General features: G+C 50.9%; 1 protein-coding gene across 2 annotated transcripts in view; it reads right to left on the bottom strand.

Annotated features, from left to right (window-relative positions):
- Nucleotides 1-16,254, bottom strand: part of TAF2 (TATA-box binding protein associated factor 2) — a 2,148,555-nt gene that overhangs the window by 1,877,058 nt on the left and 255,243 nt on the right. For both annotated transcript variants that reach the window (XM_069621552.1, XM_069621551.1), the window contains exon 8: nucleotides 6,247-6,360. In XM_069621552.1, coding sequence (XP_069477653.1) covers nucleotides 6,247-6,360 — 114 coding nt within the window. The remainder of the gene's footprint in view (nucleotides 1-6,246; nucleotides 6,361-16,254) is intronic.

The following is a 16,254-nucleotide window of genomic DNA, read 5'->3' on the forward strand; positions in this document are numbered from 1 at the left end:
CATCCCTTGTTCCTCTCCGCTACAGGCACCAGTTCTATGGCGCTTTTCTCCAGCAGGGCTTGAATTTCCTGCGCAAAGAGCGGATCCGGACACTTCATAGAGAGGTTCTCTGGTGGATTGTCTGCCGAAAAGGAAGACAGTAGCCGTGGGCTAGGATCTCCAGAACCCACACATCCGAAATAATGGCTTGCCACTCTAAAAGATGCTGCGCCAACCTTCCCCCAACCGACGAACCATGGGACCTGGCCTCATGACTGAGTGGTAGCAGCTGCGGCTTTGCCTGAGGGTAAAGAGGCAACTGCCCGAGCGGCCTTGGCACCTCGAGTACCTTTATTTCCACCTCTGGCACTCTTACGATGGCCTCTTTGACTGCTAGCTCCCCTCGCTTTACTGAAGGACGAGTAATAGCGAAAGGAACCTCCCCTCCATTGCTGTCCCCTAAGACGAAAAGGCAGAGGTTGGCGAACTGCAGCGCCCAACGACTTCGCTGCAGCTTTGGAGGTCTGCAACCTCTCAAGGCTCTCGTCAGCCTTGCTGCCAAAAAGTTGTTCACCGTCAAAGGGCATGTTGAGGGGCCAGGACTGCACATCAGGAGCTAACCCAGACTTCCGCAACCACGCAAACCTGCGCATTACGGTACTCGCCGCCATGGACCCGCTGACACAATCCGCCAAGTCCAAACCCGACTGAACGGCCTCCCACATAGCATCCTTGCCATCCTGAACCATAGAAAGGAAACCATCCCGTTCGTCCCCTTCGGGAATATGTTCAGCCGCTAATGCAACACAGTTCCACAGAGTGTGTGTGAAACGAGACAAGGCACATATGGAGTTGGCCTCCTGAAGCGCCATACCCCCAGAAGAAAACACTTTCTTCGCCCAGCCGTCAAAACGTTTGTCGTCCCTATCCGGAGGGATGGTAGGATACGACACCTGCTTTGCCGGGGCCATAGCCGCCTGCACCACCAAACTCTCCGGAGAGGGGTGCCTAGACAAGTAGCAGGGGCCGCTACTGGCTGGACGGTATTTTCGCGACAAAGACTTGCCCACTGCCGGGAGACTCTCCGGAGCAGTCCAAGCCGCCGCCACCCTTCTCTGCAGAGCCATATGAAAAGGCAAAACCGGGTCAGTGGGGGGACCGAGATCAAGGATGTCCGTGAGATCATCCTGAACGAACTCCCCTGGGGGAGCTGACCAACCCAAGTACTCGGTGACCCGAGACATAAGGCGCCGATATGAAGAATCGGCATGAGTGCCAGGCTCCGGCCTACAAAACTCCACCTCTGGAGAGGTGTCCAGTCCACTGGCATCATGCAGCGACTGCCGCAGATCATCAAACTGGCTATGGCCCGAGATAAGGTCATCTGGAACCGGAACCAAGCCCCCATCAGAGCCTTCATCACCCTCTGAAATGTACTCCAGGCAGGGAGAGGAAAACCTCTGTGGATCAAAGCAGTGCCTGACCTTAGCCATAGCCTTTCTAGGGGCAAACCCCGTGCCACAGGGCCCCTCCGACACCACCGCCTCGAAAGGCGTCGAGGGTGCCGAACGAGTCAGTGTCAGCGTTGACAGAAAAGTTGTCGACGTCAAGCAAATCGGCGTCGACGTCAGCTGCAGCGCCGCCAGCTTCGGTGGCGTAGACACAGGCCTCGAAGCCGGAGCTCCGAGCGTGTCTCTCGACGACCTAGGCGCCGACGGCGTCGACGACCCCCTCGGAGGCAGAGCCTCGAGAGAAATCGTCGACGACCTCAGCGTCGACGTCTTCTTCGAAGACGGCACAGGATCACGTGGTCTCGAGCACGTCGAGGACCGGGACCTGGAACGGGCCTGGCGAGAACGGCTACTCCGAGCAGGGCCTCTCCCGCGAGCCATGCCGACCACCCGAGCCCGAAGGCGTACGGGCGGTGTCTCTCGACCGGTGCCGACTGACCCCACTCGGAGGCACGGACGGACCGGTGCCCTGCGATTCAAGAATCACTAGCATCTGCTTCCCGAAGGAAGCCCATTCCTCTGGTGTCGCTTGCATGGAGGGATAAGCGACCTATGCCGGCGCTTCCGGGAATGCCTCGAAGAGGCGGAGGAATGGCGAGACCGACTCCTGGAAGGAGACCCACTGGACTTCTGACGATGACGTGGAGTCACCCCTCGAGTCATCCGTTGAAAGCCCCGCAGACCTCGACTTCCGGGGCTTAGACACCCGGCCTACCGACAGCTTCTTCTTGCGTTCCCGCAAGGCCTTCGGCGTGAGCGACTGGCAGTCGACATAGTCGTCCGTATCGTGGGCCTCCCCGAGGCACCAGAGGCAGGCGTCGTGCGAGTCCGTGACCGACATCTTGGACCCACAGTCCCCGCAGTTCTTGAAGCCCGGACGCGGGGTTGAAGATGAGAAAGACATCGCCACAAACAGGTCTTCACAACAAACCGAACAGGTTCAACGAACCGAGAATTGAAAACAGCAAACTCCAACGAGTCGAGGCGTACTGAGATTCACAAAGCGAACACGTTCGCGTAAAAAACTGAACTGAGGCTATGGGCGTCGTGCGTCCTACTTCTCACATCGGGTGATGGTTCATAGTGATAATATAGATTAAAAAAATCTCGAAAACAAAAATCTCCAAAACAAAAGGCCGAAAAAAAAAATATCGAATTTTTTTTTCAATGCGTTTTTTTTTTCAAAATGGGGGGGTTCCCCTCTAACCCCCCTTTTTTTCATTTTTTTTATTTTACCCCTTTTTTTTACTTACCTGACCCCAAAAACATATATAAATAAATAAAGAATTTGATATTTTTTTTTTCCGAGATTTTTGTTTCGTGCTTTTTGTCATTCGAGATTTTGTTTTCGAGATTTTGACTGACCACCATGTAGAATTGTACGTCTGTAGTCTGTAGAAAGGAATGGTGGGAGGAAACCTGGCGTTGGGTAGCGGAAGAAATGGCAACCTGCCTGCGGCTGCCCAGGGAAGTGAAACCACCCAAGGAGGCCATCCTCCAGCTTCACGCTTCAAATGGAATAGGATTCTTTAATAATAGAACAATTTATGTTTTATAAATAAAGAGGGATCCCAGATGCAGCACCCATCCCTGTGCAGCTGGCCTGGGAAATGGGGGAGGTGGTTCTCATTGGGACTGCCCCTTGTCTAGGGTGAGGGAAGTGGACACCCTTGCCTGTACGAGGACTGGAAAATAGGGGCTACAAAAGACTTGTCTGCCTTATGCAAAGTGCTAGTGGCCTTTCACCCGCTAACTAAGTCAACCAACCAGGAATAATGTGATAAACATTTAAATAAACAGCTTATGTAGGAAAAATGTGCAGCAATATAAACTAGAGCAATATCATCTCCTACCTGCGTGCAGTACAAGGATCATGGAACTGGACACTTGGAAGGCTCTACATTATGAGGAAACCAGTCTAGTAGTGGGGGCTTCATGGAGAGATGGATCGACTTCTACATTGCTAAAGGAAGACAGGACACCAAGGTGGGTAGTTGCTTCTTTAATTAGTTTTTCTCAAAATCTAACAGTATAAGGGTAAGGAGGCCCCCCAGAGTAACCTCATGCTGCATCCTCCTCTTGGGCTCAACTGCCCACTTTCCAATCAAAACATCTTCTCTCAACATTCACACTCTCCCAATCATTCCAACCTGGAATGCACACCACCACTTAACTATATACAATGCACCCAGCAGTGCAACATGATTCTTGACAAGCTTGACCAATGTTGCACCTCTCCCACGGACTCCTGCACATTTTAGTGGGGGTGCCAGACCAGCAGTTATAGGTCTCCCTTCTTGGCAGTCTTACTCTTATTCCCCACACTGCCATTTTCCAACACCACTACATCTTTCAACACTCTTCGGACCTTCTGCGCCCCCATAACCTACTATGCCCTTTCGGCACTAACCTCAGTGCACTTTCTCCCTCTGAGACTTCGCTCTTCTGACATTCTTCAGTACTGACATTCTTCAGTATATCCTATCGCCCCTTCATCGTTGTAGCCCTACACTGCAAGTCTTCTCTCAACTTCCGTTCAGCACAATCCACAAAACCCGCCCTTGAGAACCACAGCTGTCTCATGGTCGTGTGTGGGTTTCACGTAAAAACTTCAAACGGGATCAAACCAGGGGTGGCATTAGCCACTAACCTATATGCACAGACTGTCTTCTACAATGTACTCTCCAAACTAATACCCGCCTCCAGAGACATCCTGATTCCATGCTGTTATGCGCGCAGGTTCTCGAAATGGTGTACATACTTTTCATGCAACCAGGAAAAACACAGGAATCAGCCAAACTTTGTGTAGTGTTTCACGGGGAGGAATACCTCGAACCTCGGCCTTCCGAGGCGGCTGGAGGTTGCCATGGAAGCTTAGCAATGCGTTGCTAAGGAGACGCAACGTGCGTGCTGGTTCAGGGCGGTGATCATGTGATATTGGGTATTTAACCCCGCCCCCCCCGCTTGCTCAGTGCTTCTGATCGAGCATTTTTGGCGCTACTTGTTTACTGACCTTGCATCTTGTTTACCTGGTATCTTGAACCTTTGCTTCTCTGACCTGACCTTGCTTTTGGATATTCCTAGTCTGTTTTGGTGCTTCAGTGATTTACTGGTTTTCTACCCTTGCCTTCTGCCCTTGTATATTGTTATTGCCTAATCCTCAGTCTAAGTTTGCTCGGATGGATTTGACCCGGATTGTTTAAAGGATTTCTTTTGGAGTTGTTGACTTCAGTTACTCTTGTTATTTCTTGTTACTTCTTGTACTGTTAACACAGTATCTGTTACTTCGTGGAACAGCCTCAGCTGCGCCGCGGGACAGCCTCCGCTGCGCCACGGGACAGCATCAGTTGCGCCGCGGGACAGCATCAGCTGCACCGCGGGAGCGACGTGGGAAGGCCTCTGACGTCCAGCGAAACAGCCTCTGCTGCTCCGTGGGACAGCGTCCGCTGCATCGCGGGAGTTGTTTCACCATTTGGTAAAACTGCAGAACACTTTGGCTTCTCGTATTCCTTCTAACTCAGACGGAAATTTTCTTTCTCTTTCATCACGAATCGTTACCGTTTGCAATCAACCCTGGAATCCCTCTGGTAAGAATCTCTGTGTCTTTTCTTGTTATTGGTAGTTTAGTATCAAAAGGGATTGTAACCAGAGAGGTCACTTGTTTTTGCAGAATATTCCTAGTATTTCCCCGATTCCTGCTCAAATCGTGGTTAATCTTCTTAGGATCAATTCTATCATTGAGCAGGTTAGTGTGGGAGGAGTGTTAGTATTTAGTGAAGCCACACAGTATACTTGGATACTAATTGTGCTTCTTTCCTTCTACAGCTACGGTGGTCTCGGAGGGATATCCAAACATCTTTCAATTAATTGATCCCTCTGTATGTGTATTGTTACCATTCAGAGGGGTACATTGGTGGGAAGAATTCTTCTACACTACGGGGTCAACCAGTGAAGAGGAATTCTGACACATGCATGAGGGTGCAGTTAAAGCGTTCTTCCGCCTTATTAATCTCGTGATATAATGATGAAGTGGAAGCTTCATTGGGACTTCACTGGAGTGGTTGCTGGTCAGCTGCAGGGGTCTCTGGTTGTCAATGGGCTTTTCTTTTTCGTAAAAGACTTGACTAACGTTGAACTTAAGAATGGCTGCAGGAGCCCTCTTTTTATCCAGGATCTGAACTAGAAGCTCTCCCAAGTCTACCAATTGTAAGGATCTACACCAAACTGGCAGTGGGCATTCAATAGACCTAGGAAGGGGGGCTGAGGGATATACTGTTCAGCACATTTGAAGGCAACTTGGAGATTGTCTATCTTGTATATGTTGCTGTCAAGTTGAATAAACTAAAGTGGGCAAAAAGCATTAAACTTTAACAAACAGGGTAGAAACCATTAGGAACGACAAAGAAAGGGACAGAGACTCCATCAAAGGTGAGGGGAGGGTTAGGACAAGAAATAAATGGCTCATAATATCAGAAAGCATGTCCATTCAAGCAAAGGCAGAACCAAAAGGAGGTAAAAGTTATTTGTACCGGTTTTTGAAAATATATAAAACTATCACTGAGAATAAAGTGCTCTCGTCGTCGAAAATAAATCTAATTTTGTGAATTCTCACAAAAACATGGGGTAAAATAATATTGAACATTCTTGTGTGAAACAATGGCTGTGATACATTTATTACCATTGTGTGACTTCATAATGCTTTATTGAATACAGTATGTCTAGAGGAGAGACTCCTCTAGCTCTACCCAATACTCACCAAGACATTCTGGATATGAAACATCCAAAAAACTGTTGTGCCAATGCTTCAGCCAAACATCTTCTGGTGAGTGGGGTCTGGTCAATAATCATGGCACTGTGCAAAAGATTTGTACTGGAATGAAACAGACAATTAGCAAACATTGCATATAACATAAATTGAGGTTTCAAAATGAAATCTCAAAGGAAAAACAAATAAATCTCGCAATAGATTTCAGATGCTCCAACCCTAATGCGAGAATCCTGTGGTGACCTTTTTGACCTATCTTTTGAGAAAGTGAAGTAAGCTTTTCTCCTTTGGTCTGCATAAATGCAGACTGCATCTCCTGTAAAATGCATACCTCCACCCTTTGTCAGGGTTTAATTTGAACTTTCTGGATGTAGCAGTCAGTCAATTCATCATATATATGAAACATACTTATGTGGATGGGAATGGGCTCAAGCACATGCCATAGCATCTCATAAGAAGCACCGACCAAGACAAAATGCTATTGTGACAAGAGAATATATTCTTTGGTCATCCATACAGACAGATTTAGATAGATGGAGGATGTTCAAGAGTTTAACTAAAGGCCACCTGTTGTAGGATTATAGAAGACTCACTCTTAAGAGTACAGGGCTCAAACTGTTAGGTTTTGCCTGAACTACCCAAAAGGTTTGGTAGCAATGGACGAACAGCCAGGCTTAGTCTAGGAGGGAGAATGACTATATTCGAGTACAAAGACCTTTAAGCACACTTCTGGTCAAGGAAGCACTTATAAACTGTAGTATAAGTAGAAATTGGCTTATTTCTTATACATACTAAGCCAATGTTCAAATCAAGACAGTTAAGGGAATTATAAATTATTCACAAAAATGCATATTCAAGGGATATTTGCTGTTGCAATACTCAGTTTCAGTAGTAGACCTTAGACGAATTACAGTTAAGTATAAGAGTAGCATTTACTTAATTAGCAATGCTAGTAGGTTAACAACTTAAGGAAAGCCTTTTCTTTAGAAGCCCAACCCTATCTGGGGGACGAGAGTCTCAGAAAGTCAGATGGGGCCACTGGGGCACCAGTGACTCTTGGGGAGCAGAACAAAGGAAGGCAGACGCTGTCAAACTTGTAAAATAGCAAAAGAAACATGTTCATAACAAGTAATGGAATTTCATTCAAAGGGTTCAGGGGGCTAGGTAGGCCACCTGAAGGATTTCAGCCCAACGTGATTCAAGATGCTTATGAGAAGTGAACACCAACAAGGAGTCCGGCAGCACCCAGGAGTTAGGCAGCACCTTCTATGATGAAGAGCAATGTCACCGGCGGATCCCCAAGGTAACACGACAGCAGCTTTGGTTCGGGTATCTGGCTTTGGCAGCTGGGTGAAGAACCCTTGGTGGGAGCAGACAGTCAGACTCACATGAATGCCCAGGCGATCTTCACGACACTTGGTTGCAGAGGCTCGACACAGGCTTTGTAGTAGCGACGGTTGTCACCCGGCAGACTTTCTTCCTTCTCTCGGTCTTCGTCGACGAGACGATGCACTGCAGCACTGCCAGAGGTCCCAAGGTATTCGGGTATTGCAGGCCTGGGAGGTCACAGCACGTTGTGGGATGGCTCAAACCGTAGCTTGTCTCGAGACTGGTTAGGTTCACCAGTCCAAGGGAGGAAGTCGTCCGGTCTGGATCTTCCCTGTCGCACCGAAGAGAGGCCTGGAGCAGCAGCAGTCCCTCAGTCGGCTTGGCGGTTGCTAGAGGTAGCTGTATGCATCCTCTTCTTTCTTCTTCAGAATGGATCTTCCAGTGGTCGACTCTGGCTTCAGCATAAATACCCTTGCCTTTTATGCAAGAACCCAGCAAATTAGCATGCATGCACCATTCAAACTTTGGGTGGAGGTTGTCCCAAAGGGACAGCCAGGCACCCAATTAGAACTGGATACCAGCAGACACACTGGAGGCCAAAGACCTGAGGAGATTCAGTATCCTCCCAGCTTCCTGTCCTCCCAAACACATTGGTGCCTCCGGGCGGCTTCCCAATGGAGCCCGACAAAGGAGTGAGCAGGATTCTCCCCCCCCCACCACCACCCAGGTTAGCAGAGGTAGGCTTAAGAAAGGGCAAGCCATTGTGTGTTGACAGGAAAAGAACACAGGCACCATTTTAAGTTAATGGTGACCCATGTGTCCTTTACCGAAGCTGCAGCAACAGCCTGCATGTAAAAATCACAAAAAGTCGCAAGAAAATATCCACTGCCACCAGCCACTCAGACTTGCCACTGTAACTAGAAAATTACAGAAGTGAGAAAATAAATACCATGTATGCCCTCAACCCTCCACCTAAGGTGGGAGGTGGGCTGTGCTAATCACAAAAGAAAAGCATAGGTAGGATACAAAATAACCCTCTATCCTGGTAACAGTACGTTATCACAGGAATATAAAAGAAAACCAAAGGGGGGGTGGCCTGGAGCTCCGTTGACTCGGATGCTCCTTTAAGAGCCCGCCGTGACAGGCCCGCTGCGGCACCAAATGTAAAGCCTGCGAAATAAACCCCCCTGAATCCCACCTGGGGGTGTCTGAACCTCCGCTGCTCACGGCGATCTCTACTCCGGAGCCGAGCGGAACCAGGAATTAGGCCCCCTGGGCTCCGAAAACAGCAGCCCCTCCGCCACCGTCGAGAACCCGGCACTCAGAGGATATAGGCTTCGGCGAGGGACCCATCGACTCCAGAGGCAGCATACAGCCTGTAGATCTCCCCACAATGATCCTGACATGGGGCCCCCCGCGCACCGCTGCACGCGGGTCTTGACAACACCGCCGCCTCCTTTGAGCCTCCTGGATCTGACGCTCCTGTGCCACGTTGGCTGCCTCGTCCCGCTCCAAGTAAGCCCCTGGGAGCGTGTGGGTGTTCTGCGGGCATGAGATGGCGTTCATGAGGGGGATCCCCTCTATCCTCAGCAGTCCCGTGGGTGTCTGGAGGCCCCCCCAGTTCATATGCAGGTGCAGGCAGGGGACTAATACGGGCACTGTGCCCGTCTAACAAACTACCCACGTGAAGGACTGGACCTCCCACAGCGGCCAACCCCGATTTACCAGAAGGGGCCCCACAACGTGGCAGGTGCCTCCCCCCAGCGCCACAACACTTCTGCTCCACGACGGGGTGGGCCGCAGCTGGTCCAGGAGATCCACCGATGCCGGCTGAGGGTCCAGTACTCACCCCGCAGGGGGGAGTCTGGGGTGCGGCCTCTGAGGTGACCCCGCTCTTCCGCTGGGAATTGCACCTCCCCTATCACGCACCGGACCCGGCTGGCCCTGTCTGGACACTCCTCCCCCCCACCCCCGGGGGCTAAGGGACTTCTGAAACAGCCCTGCCCCCACTTTGGCAGCTCTTTCCCTCCTGGGGGGCCCCGGCCCACTCTGCCTCCATACAATGGTGGGGGCCCTCAACCCACGGACTCCTTCATCCCAGCGAATATTATCTGCGGAATGAGGCAACATCCTCCACGCATAAAGCGTATCCATTAATATCAAGTCCATGTCCTCTTGCCTGGATCAAGCCTCGGCCGGCCCTTCCCGGTCACCCAAGCGGAATATTGAAGGTCATTTGAAGCGCCCCTGCTCTTCCCACTCTGCTGACCCTGCTTCCTGGGGCACCCCGGCCCACCCTGCTCCCCCCCCCCCCAACACATAACACCAGGGGTCTGCATTCCACAGCAGGGGACTACAACCCACGGAACCTGCGAGACCGCCAATCACCAGTTCCAGAACCGTGCTTTCCACTTCAACACCCTCCATCCACACCTCAGAGGGTCTTCAAGTCCACCTCAGGAACCAGATCTGCAGCAATGTCGAAGCAACCAAAGGTGGGCAAAAACTCAGACATCGTATCCATGTGCTCGACGACGGACAAAGGGAAGAAGCTTGACCCCCTTATGTCCACCCAACCAAAAGCCCAAGTAGACCGGGGCTCCTTAGCTACCAAAGAGGAAATACAGGCTTTCATGGCCGACATTAAATCCGAATTCAGATCCTGCATGACGGAGCTTACCACCAAGCTAGAACAGACAGATGAAAGGGTGAACGAGATGGAACAAAGACTGGGGGTGATCGACAACCACTCCCAGGCCCAGACAACCGTACTGGGGGAAATCCAAAGCTCCATAAGATCCTTACAGGATAAGTGTGAAATCCTGGAGTTTAAACAAGAGGATTTGGAAAACATGGCTCGGCAAAAAAACCTCCAAATCCGTGGGGTTCCAATCTTCTGTGCCAGATAAAGACCTGGCCGAATACGTGGGGGACTTCTTCCAATCTCTGCTTCCACACCTAGACAAACCACAACTCCTTCTGGACCGCACCCACAGATTGCGCCCACGATGAGGGGTAGACTCAGACCTCCCTCCAGATGTGACAACAAGAGTGCACTTCTTTACCACAAAGGAGGCAATTCTCAGCTAACAGCCGCACCCGAAACAAACTTTCCTTTCAGGGGTCACCTCTCCAGATCTACCAAGACCTCTCCCTACTCACCCTCCAGAAGAGGAAAGCCATTGGGCCCTTGGCGCTCTTCCTACAGGAGCAACAGATTCGGTACAGATGGCTGTTCCCAACCGCTCTACAATTCTCATAGAACAGCACGCTGCGCAGAATCAGCCACCTTGAAGACGCTAGCAAGATCATGCGACCCTCTACACCTATAGAGGATACTTCACCAAGGTCGGAGGACCCACAGGCCGGGAATCGGCTGTTCTTCCGAAGCCTAGACGTTCCTCATGGTCCAGTGCAAAAGATACTCTGCTGGAAGGTTGCCCACTCTGGGGCTGTCCTCCAAACGCCGTTACAGAGATGCCTCGCTGGCCCTGACCCGGCTACGGAGGATCACGTTCGACGCAGCGGGCCCTGCCCACGGCCCATGCCCAGTTCCAAGGTACATTCCAACTCTGAGTCCTTGGAACTCTGTTAATCTCGTATTTCCACGATTGACCCGGTTGGCCAGGGGGATGGCCACACTCACAAAATTGGCCCCTCCACCAGTAAAAGTTATGCTCCCCGTTGGGGCACATGTTAAAACCCTAAGAGCAAGGTGACCCCTGGCTAACATACCACCGGGATGCTCTCTAATCAACACCTCACTGGCACCACCTCCCCCGAACATAAGAGCAGGGGCGGATCAAGCACATCAGGGGACATCAGACCCTAAAGTTCCTTATGCTGAATGTCAACGGGCTGAACTCTTCCGCTAAACGGAAGTCGATCTTGAAAAAGCTCCAGGAGGACACAGCAGTAGCTCTGATACAGGAGACCCACCTGCTACCGGAAGATTGGGGACGGCTCCGCGCCAGACTTTTTCCACTTCAGTTTTTCGTCTCAGGGAGCTCCAAGAAAAGCGGCACAGCAATCCTTTTCAGAAAGGGTCTGAATCCTCAAATTTGGATACTAAATCATGCCCGGAAGGCCGATTCATGGCAGTCAAGTGCCAATTGCTGGGAGACATCTACACTTTTGCTTCGATATATGCACCCAACACTGGGCAATCAGCTTTGTACGACTCATTGGGCGCCACCTTATCCCACTTTATAGAAGGCCAAACTATCATCGGGGGAGTCTTTAACGGTGTGCCGGACCACACGAGGTACAGATGCCACCCCCCCTACTCCCGGAGACTTCACTCAAGCACTCAGCCTCTTACGCTTATTCAGAACACTCAAAGTGGTAGACTCATGGCGGATCCTCCATCCTTCTGAAAAAGATTACTCTTTCTACTCCTATGTCCATCGGACCTTCTCAACGATAGACCTCCTTCTGACGTCCGCCCAGGTGCTCACCTACACTGAAGAGGTATCCATTGGCCCCCAGATTCTGTCGGACCACGCCCCAGTAACCATGGAAATCCGAGCAGACATACCAAAGCCCAACTCCCCCCCCCCCTCAGATGGTCACTATATGACCCAATGCTCAATGAAATGGCGCTCAGGGACACACTGCAAAAGCGATCAAAAACTTTCTCAAGGAAAACCCAGTAGAAGACACCTCCCCCGCAAACACCTGGGACGCCCTAAAGGCGGTAATCAGGGGTGAGATAATCGCACAAGGGGTGGCATTTCATCGCAACATACTGCAGGCCCGCCTAGCCTTGGAGGAGGAACTCAAAACTGCGGAAGAGACTCATAAGAAGAAAGGCTGGTCCCCCAGGACACAGCGAGCCACCCGCATCGCCAGGAAAAAACTAGAGGCTCATTACGCCGAACAAACAGCCCATCTCATGGCCAAAGCCAAACAATTTTACTACGTCAAGAACAATAAGGCTAACAAGTTGTTGGTAGCCAAACTAGCCAAGGCAAAACGTAACAGTACCATTGTGGGCCTCCGAGATTCACAGGGGATAATACAATAGGCGGAACCCAAAAAAACTACACGTGGAAGCAGAACATCTGTCCCAGGTAATGACGGCACCCTCTCGGAACCAGAACGAACAGAAAGATTACCTACGGAAGGCGGCCCTCCCCCAACTGCACGACTTGCCTAGAGAAAGTCTGGAGTCCCCAATTAAGGTGAGGTCGAAGAAGCTATTAAGTGTCTCAAACCTCGGGCCCCAGGCCCCGACGGTTTCTCCACGAGATTTTACTAAGTCTTTAAACTCCAGCTGAACCCCCCCCGCCACCCCGCCCTGGTGACACTCTTCAATTCCTTCAGAGAAACAGGGACGGTGACCCCTTCAATGCAAGAATCCACCACAATCCTCCTTCCTAAGCCAGGGAAAGACCCGAGAGACCCAGCCTCTTACAGGCCAATAGCCACATCAACACCAATCTATATTCCAAGATCTTGGCTAACCGACTGGCGCGCGTGCTGCCTGACCTAATCCACACTGACCAAACAGGCTTTATCCTAAACAGATTTACAGGCGATAATGTACACAGAACCCTGAACCTGGTCGACTTAGCCACGCGCAACTCCAAGGGCTGGTGTTGATGGCTCTTGACGCCACCAAAGCCTTCGACAAGGTGGACTGGTCCTTCATGCATCTTACGTTGGAGGCCTTTGGATTTGGCCCGGCATTCCAGACAATGGTCCTGGCTAACTAACTACAAAGCACCAAAAAACTGTCCTCAGAATTAATGGTTCATTTTCTGCCCCGATCTCCCTGACCTGCGGGACCAGTCAAGGCTGCCCCCTATCCCCATTGCTGTTCGCGCTCATTATGGAACGATTCGCCCAAAGGATCAGACAGAACAGCTATATCAGGGGCCCTCACTCCAATTTGTCACAGCACAAAATCGCACTATATACGCAGATGACGTGCTACTCACGATCTCGGAACCCCGGACCTCACTACAACATGCCCTAGCCGAAATAGCTAGCTACGGCAAGGTCACTGGCTTCGCCATCAACTTTGCCAAATTGGTGGCCCTGGGCATAGGTCTCTCCCCGGAGGAACGGGAGGCCCTGATCCCAATGTGCCCAATTATATGGAAGAGAAAGTCCATCCCCTACCTAGGGGTCCAGATCCCCGCAAACCCGAGGGATACATTTCAAGCTAATTTCCCCAAGCTCTTCAAAGAATTCGAGGATGACTTGAAACACTGGGCATCCCAGGAAATCTCACTGATGGGGCGCATAATGGCCTGCAAAATGAACCTCTTACCAATATTCTGCTACGCCTGTTCATCCAAACAAACTTATATATAGTTGCAAACCCTTCCTATCTACAAGTAGCTGCCTAACTCTAGCCAGAGCACTCGCTCTCTCCAAAATTGATTATTTTAACACACTATTCCTCTGCACTTCGGAACATAACCTCAACAAATTTTAGGTGCTCCAGAATAACTCACTAAGAGCAGCTCTCAGCCTCCCGAGATCCTGCCACATCTCCACACACAGACAAAACGCTAACTGGCTGCCCATCCGCGACAGAATCACCCTTCGCACCCTGGCCATCACGCACAAATGCCTCACCAATTCTGCACCGAAATATCTCGCAGACAAATTCTGCCCCCACCAACCCACCCGCATCACCAGATCTTCCAATTCTTCAAACCTAATGATCCCAAGATATAACCTTTAATCAGCAGGCGGCGCCAGTTTCCCAGTTCAAGCAGCTAAACGCTGGAATGCCATCCCCTTCACCCTCAAACAGAAACCCTCCTTCCTCACCTTCAAAGCCAGCATAAAAACGTGGCTAACCAACAACCCTTCCCAGTAAGGGACCAGCCACCTCAGTTACAGATCCCAATACAACCATCGTACACCGTTGCCCATTATCTGTGTATCTTGTGTATCTTGTAAACCGACCCAACTGTAACCAGGGTCAATATAACTTGTTATCGACCCAACTGTAACCAGGGTCATTCCTTTTGTTATTTATTGGCATAACCTTTTGCAACCTGTAACCTACATTCTCAAGCGCCCAGTTACCCCTGGGTTCGGCGCGCGATACAAGTAATAAACAAATACAAAATCCCTCCCGGTAGTAATCCCAACACCCGACCTAAACAAGCTGCAGAAGATGATGCTCTGGTTGTTCTGGAAGGGCAAAAAAGCTAGAATCCCCCAGAAGACACTAATAGGGAACGCAAGATTGGGGGCTCTGGGGGTCCCCGACCTGCAGGCCTATAGGGCAGCAGCACAACTAACTCACATCCGCGCCTGGCAAATAGCTTTGGACCACCCAAGATGGGTGGAACTTGAGCAGGCATGGCTCCCGCTCCCCTCAGATTCCTTCCGCACATTCCACCTGCCCTCAGAGAACACAGGGAGGGCCTCCTGCTGGCAACCAAACAAAACACAGTCCCTCCTGGGACTGGGCGTTAAAACACAAGGGGATCCCGAGAGGACTGAGCCTCCTTTCCCCAATTTTCCACAACCCAACCTTCTCACCCGGCACACACCCGCGAAACTTCCAGAACTGGATCGAGGGAGGCCTCAAAACCTTGGACCAACTATATGCGCCCTCCCCCGCACATTTGAGCGATGTAAGGAGCGGTTCCAACTTCAGGAGAGGGATAGGTTCACATACTTTCAGCTTCGCCACTGGTGCTCACACCCGCAAACCCTCCAAGCAGCCACATGCCCCCTCACAGCCCTCGAACTAACTCTCAAGGACCTCCCATCCCGAGCCAGAATATCCACTCTATATAAATGATTTTCGGAGGACTTCCTGACCACGAAGACCCGGGCTATGGCCCAATGGGAAGCGGACTTGGGACGCCCGCTGGAAAACCAAGACTGGGTGGATATTTGGTCACAAACTCACGCAGCATCTACCGGCATCACCGATAGAGAATGCGCATACAAAATTCTACTGCGCTGATACTATTCCCCGCTCAGGCTTGATCACATGAGCCATTCCCTCAACCCCCTTTGCTGGAGAGGATGTGGCCGACCGGGCTCTTTCTTCCACATGTGGTGGGCATGCCCGAAGGTCCAACAGTTCTGGAAACTATGCCTAGCGGTCATCGAACAGATCACCCGGTCCCCGCTTTCCCTTGACCCCGGGCCCGTGCTCCTAGGGACCCCGATCCCAGGGATTTACACCCGCGTACGGGAAACAAAGCTAAACTATTGACCCAATGCCTTCTGGCAGGGAAAATAGTGACCGCTCGGTTCTGGAAAGCCCGGGAAGGCCCCTCAATGATCCAATGGTGGGGGAAACTATGGGACATCTTGATTGCCGAAAAGGTGACAGCGGCAAAAGCCAGAATCCTCCACCGCTTCCAAAACATTTGGGCCCCCATGCTAGAATATGACCAGAGATACCCCGCCCTGACCTTCAAGCCCACTGATGCCCGGCGAGTCCTGGGGGACTACAACGCCACCTGAAAGGAGAAGCACAAAACAAGGTGGACATGACGGAGCACAAGCAGGTGGGGAACACACCTTCATCAAGGGTAGTGGAGGGCGTCAGGTGGGGAGACACTGTTGGGAATGAGTAAGTGCCATGCTATATGTTGTACTTTCTGTAAGTTTGTTACCTTGCCTTGGTTTAAAATAAACATTTAAACATTTTTTTTTTAAAAAACAAAGAGGGAAGTTCAAGGA

Source organism: Ambystoma mexicanum, chromosome 5q (assembly GCF_040938575.1).
Source record: "Ambystoma mexicanum isolate Mex_15411 chromosome 5q, UKY_AmexF1_1, whole genome shotgun sequence".
In the NCBI taxonomy this organism is placed as follows: Eukaryota; Metazoa; Chordata; class Amphibia; order Caudata; family Ambystomatidae; genus Ambystoma; species Ambystoma mexicanum.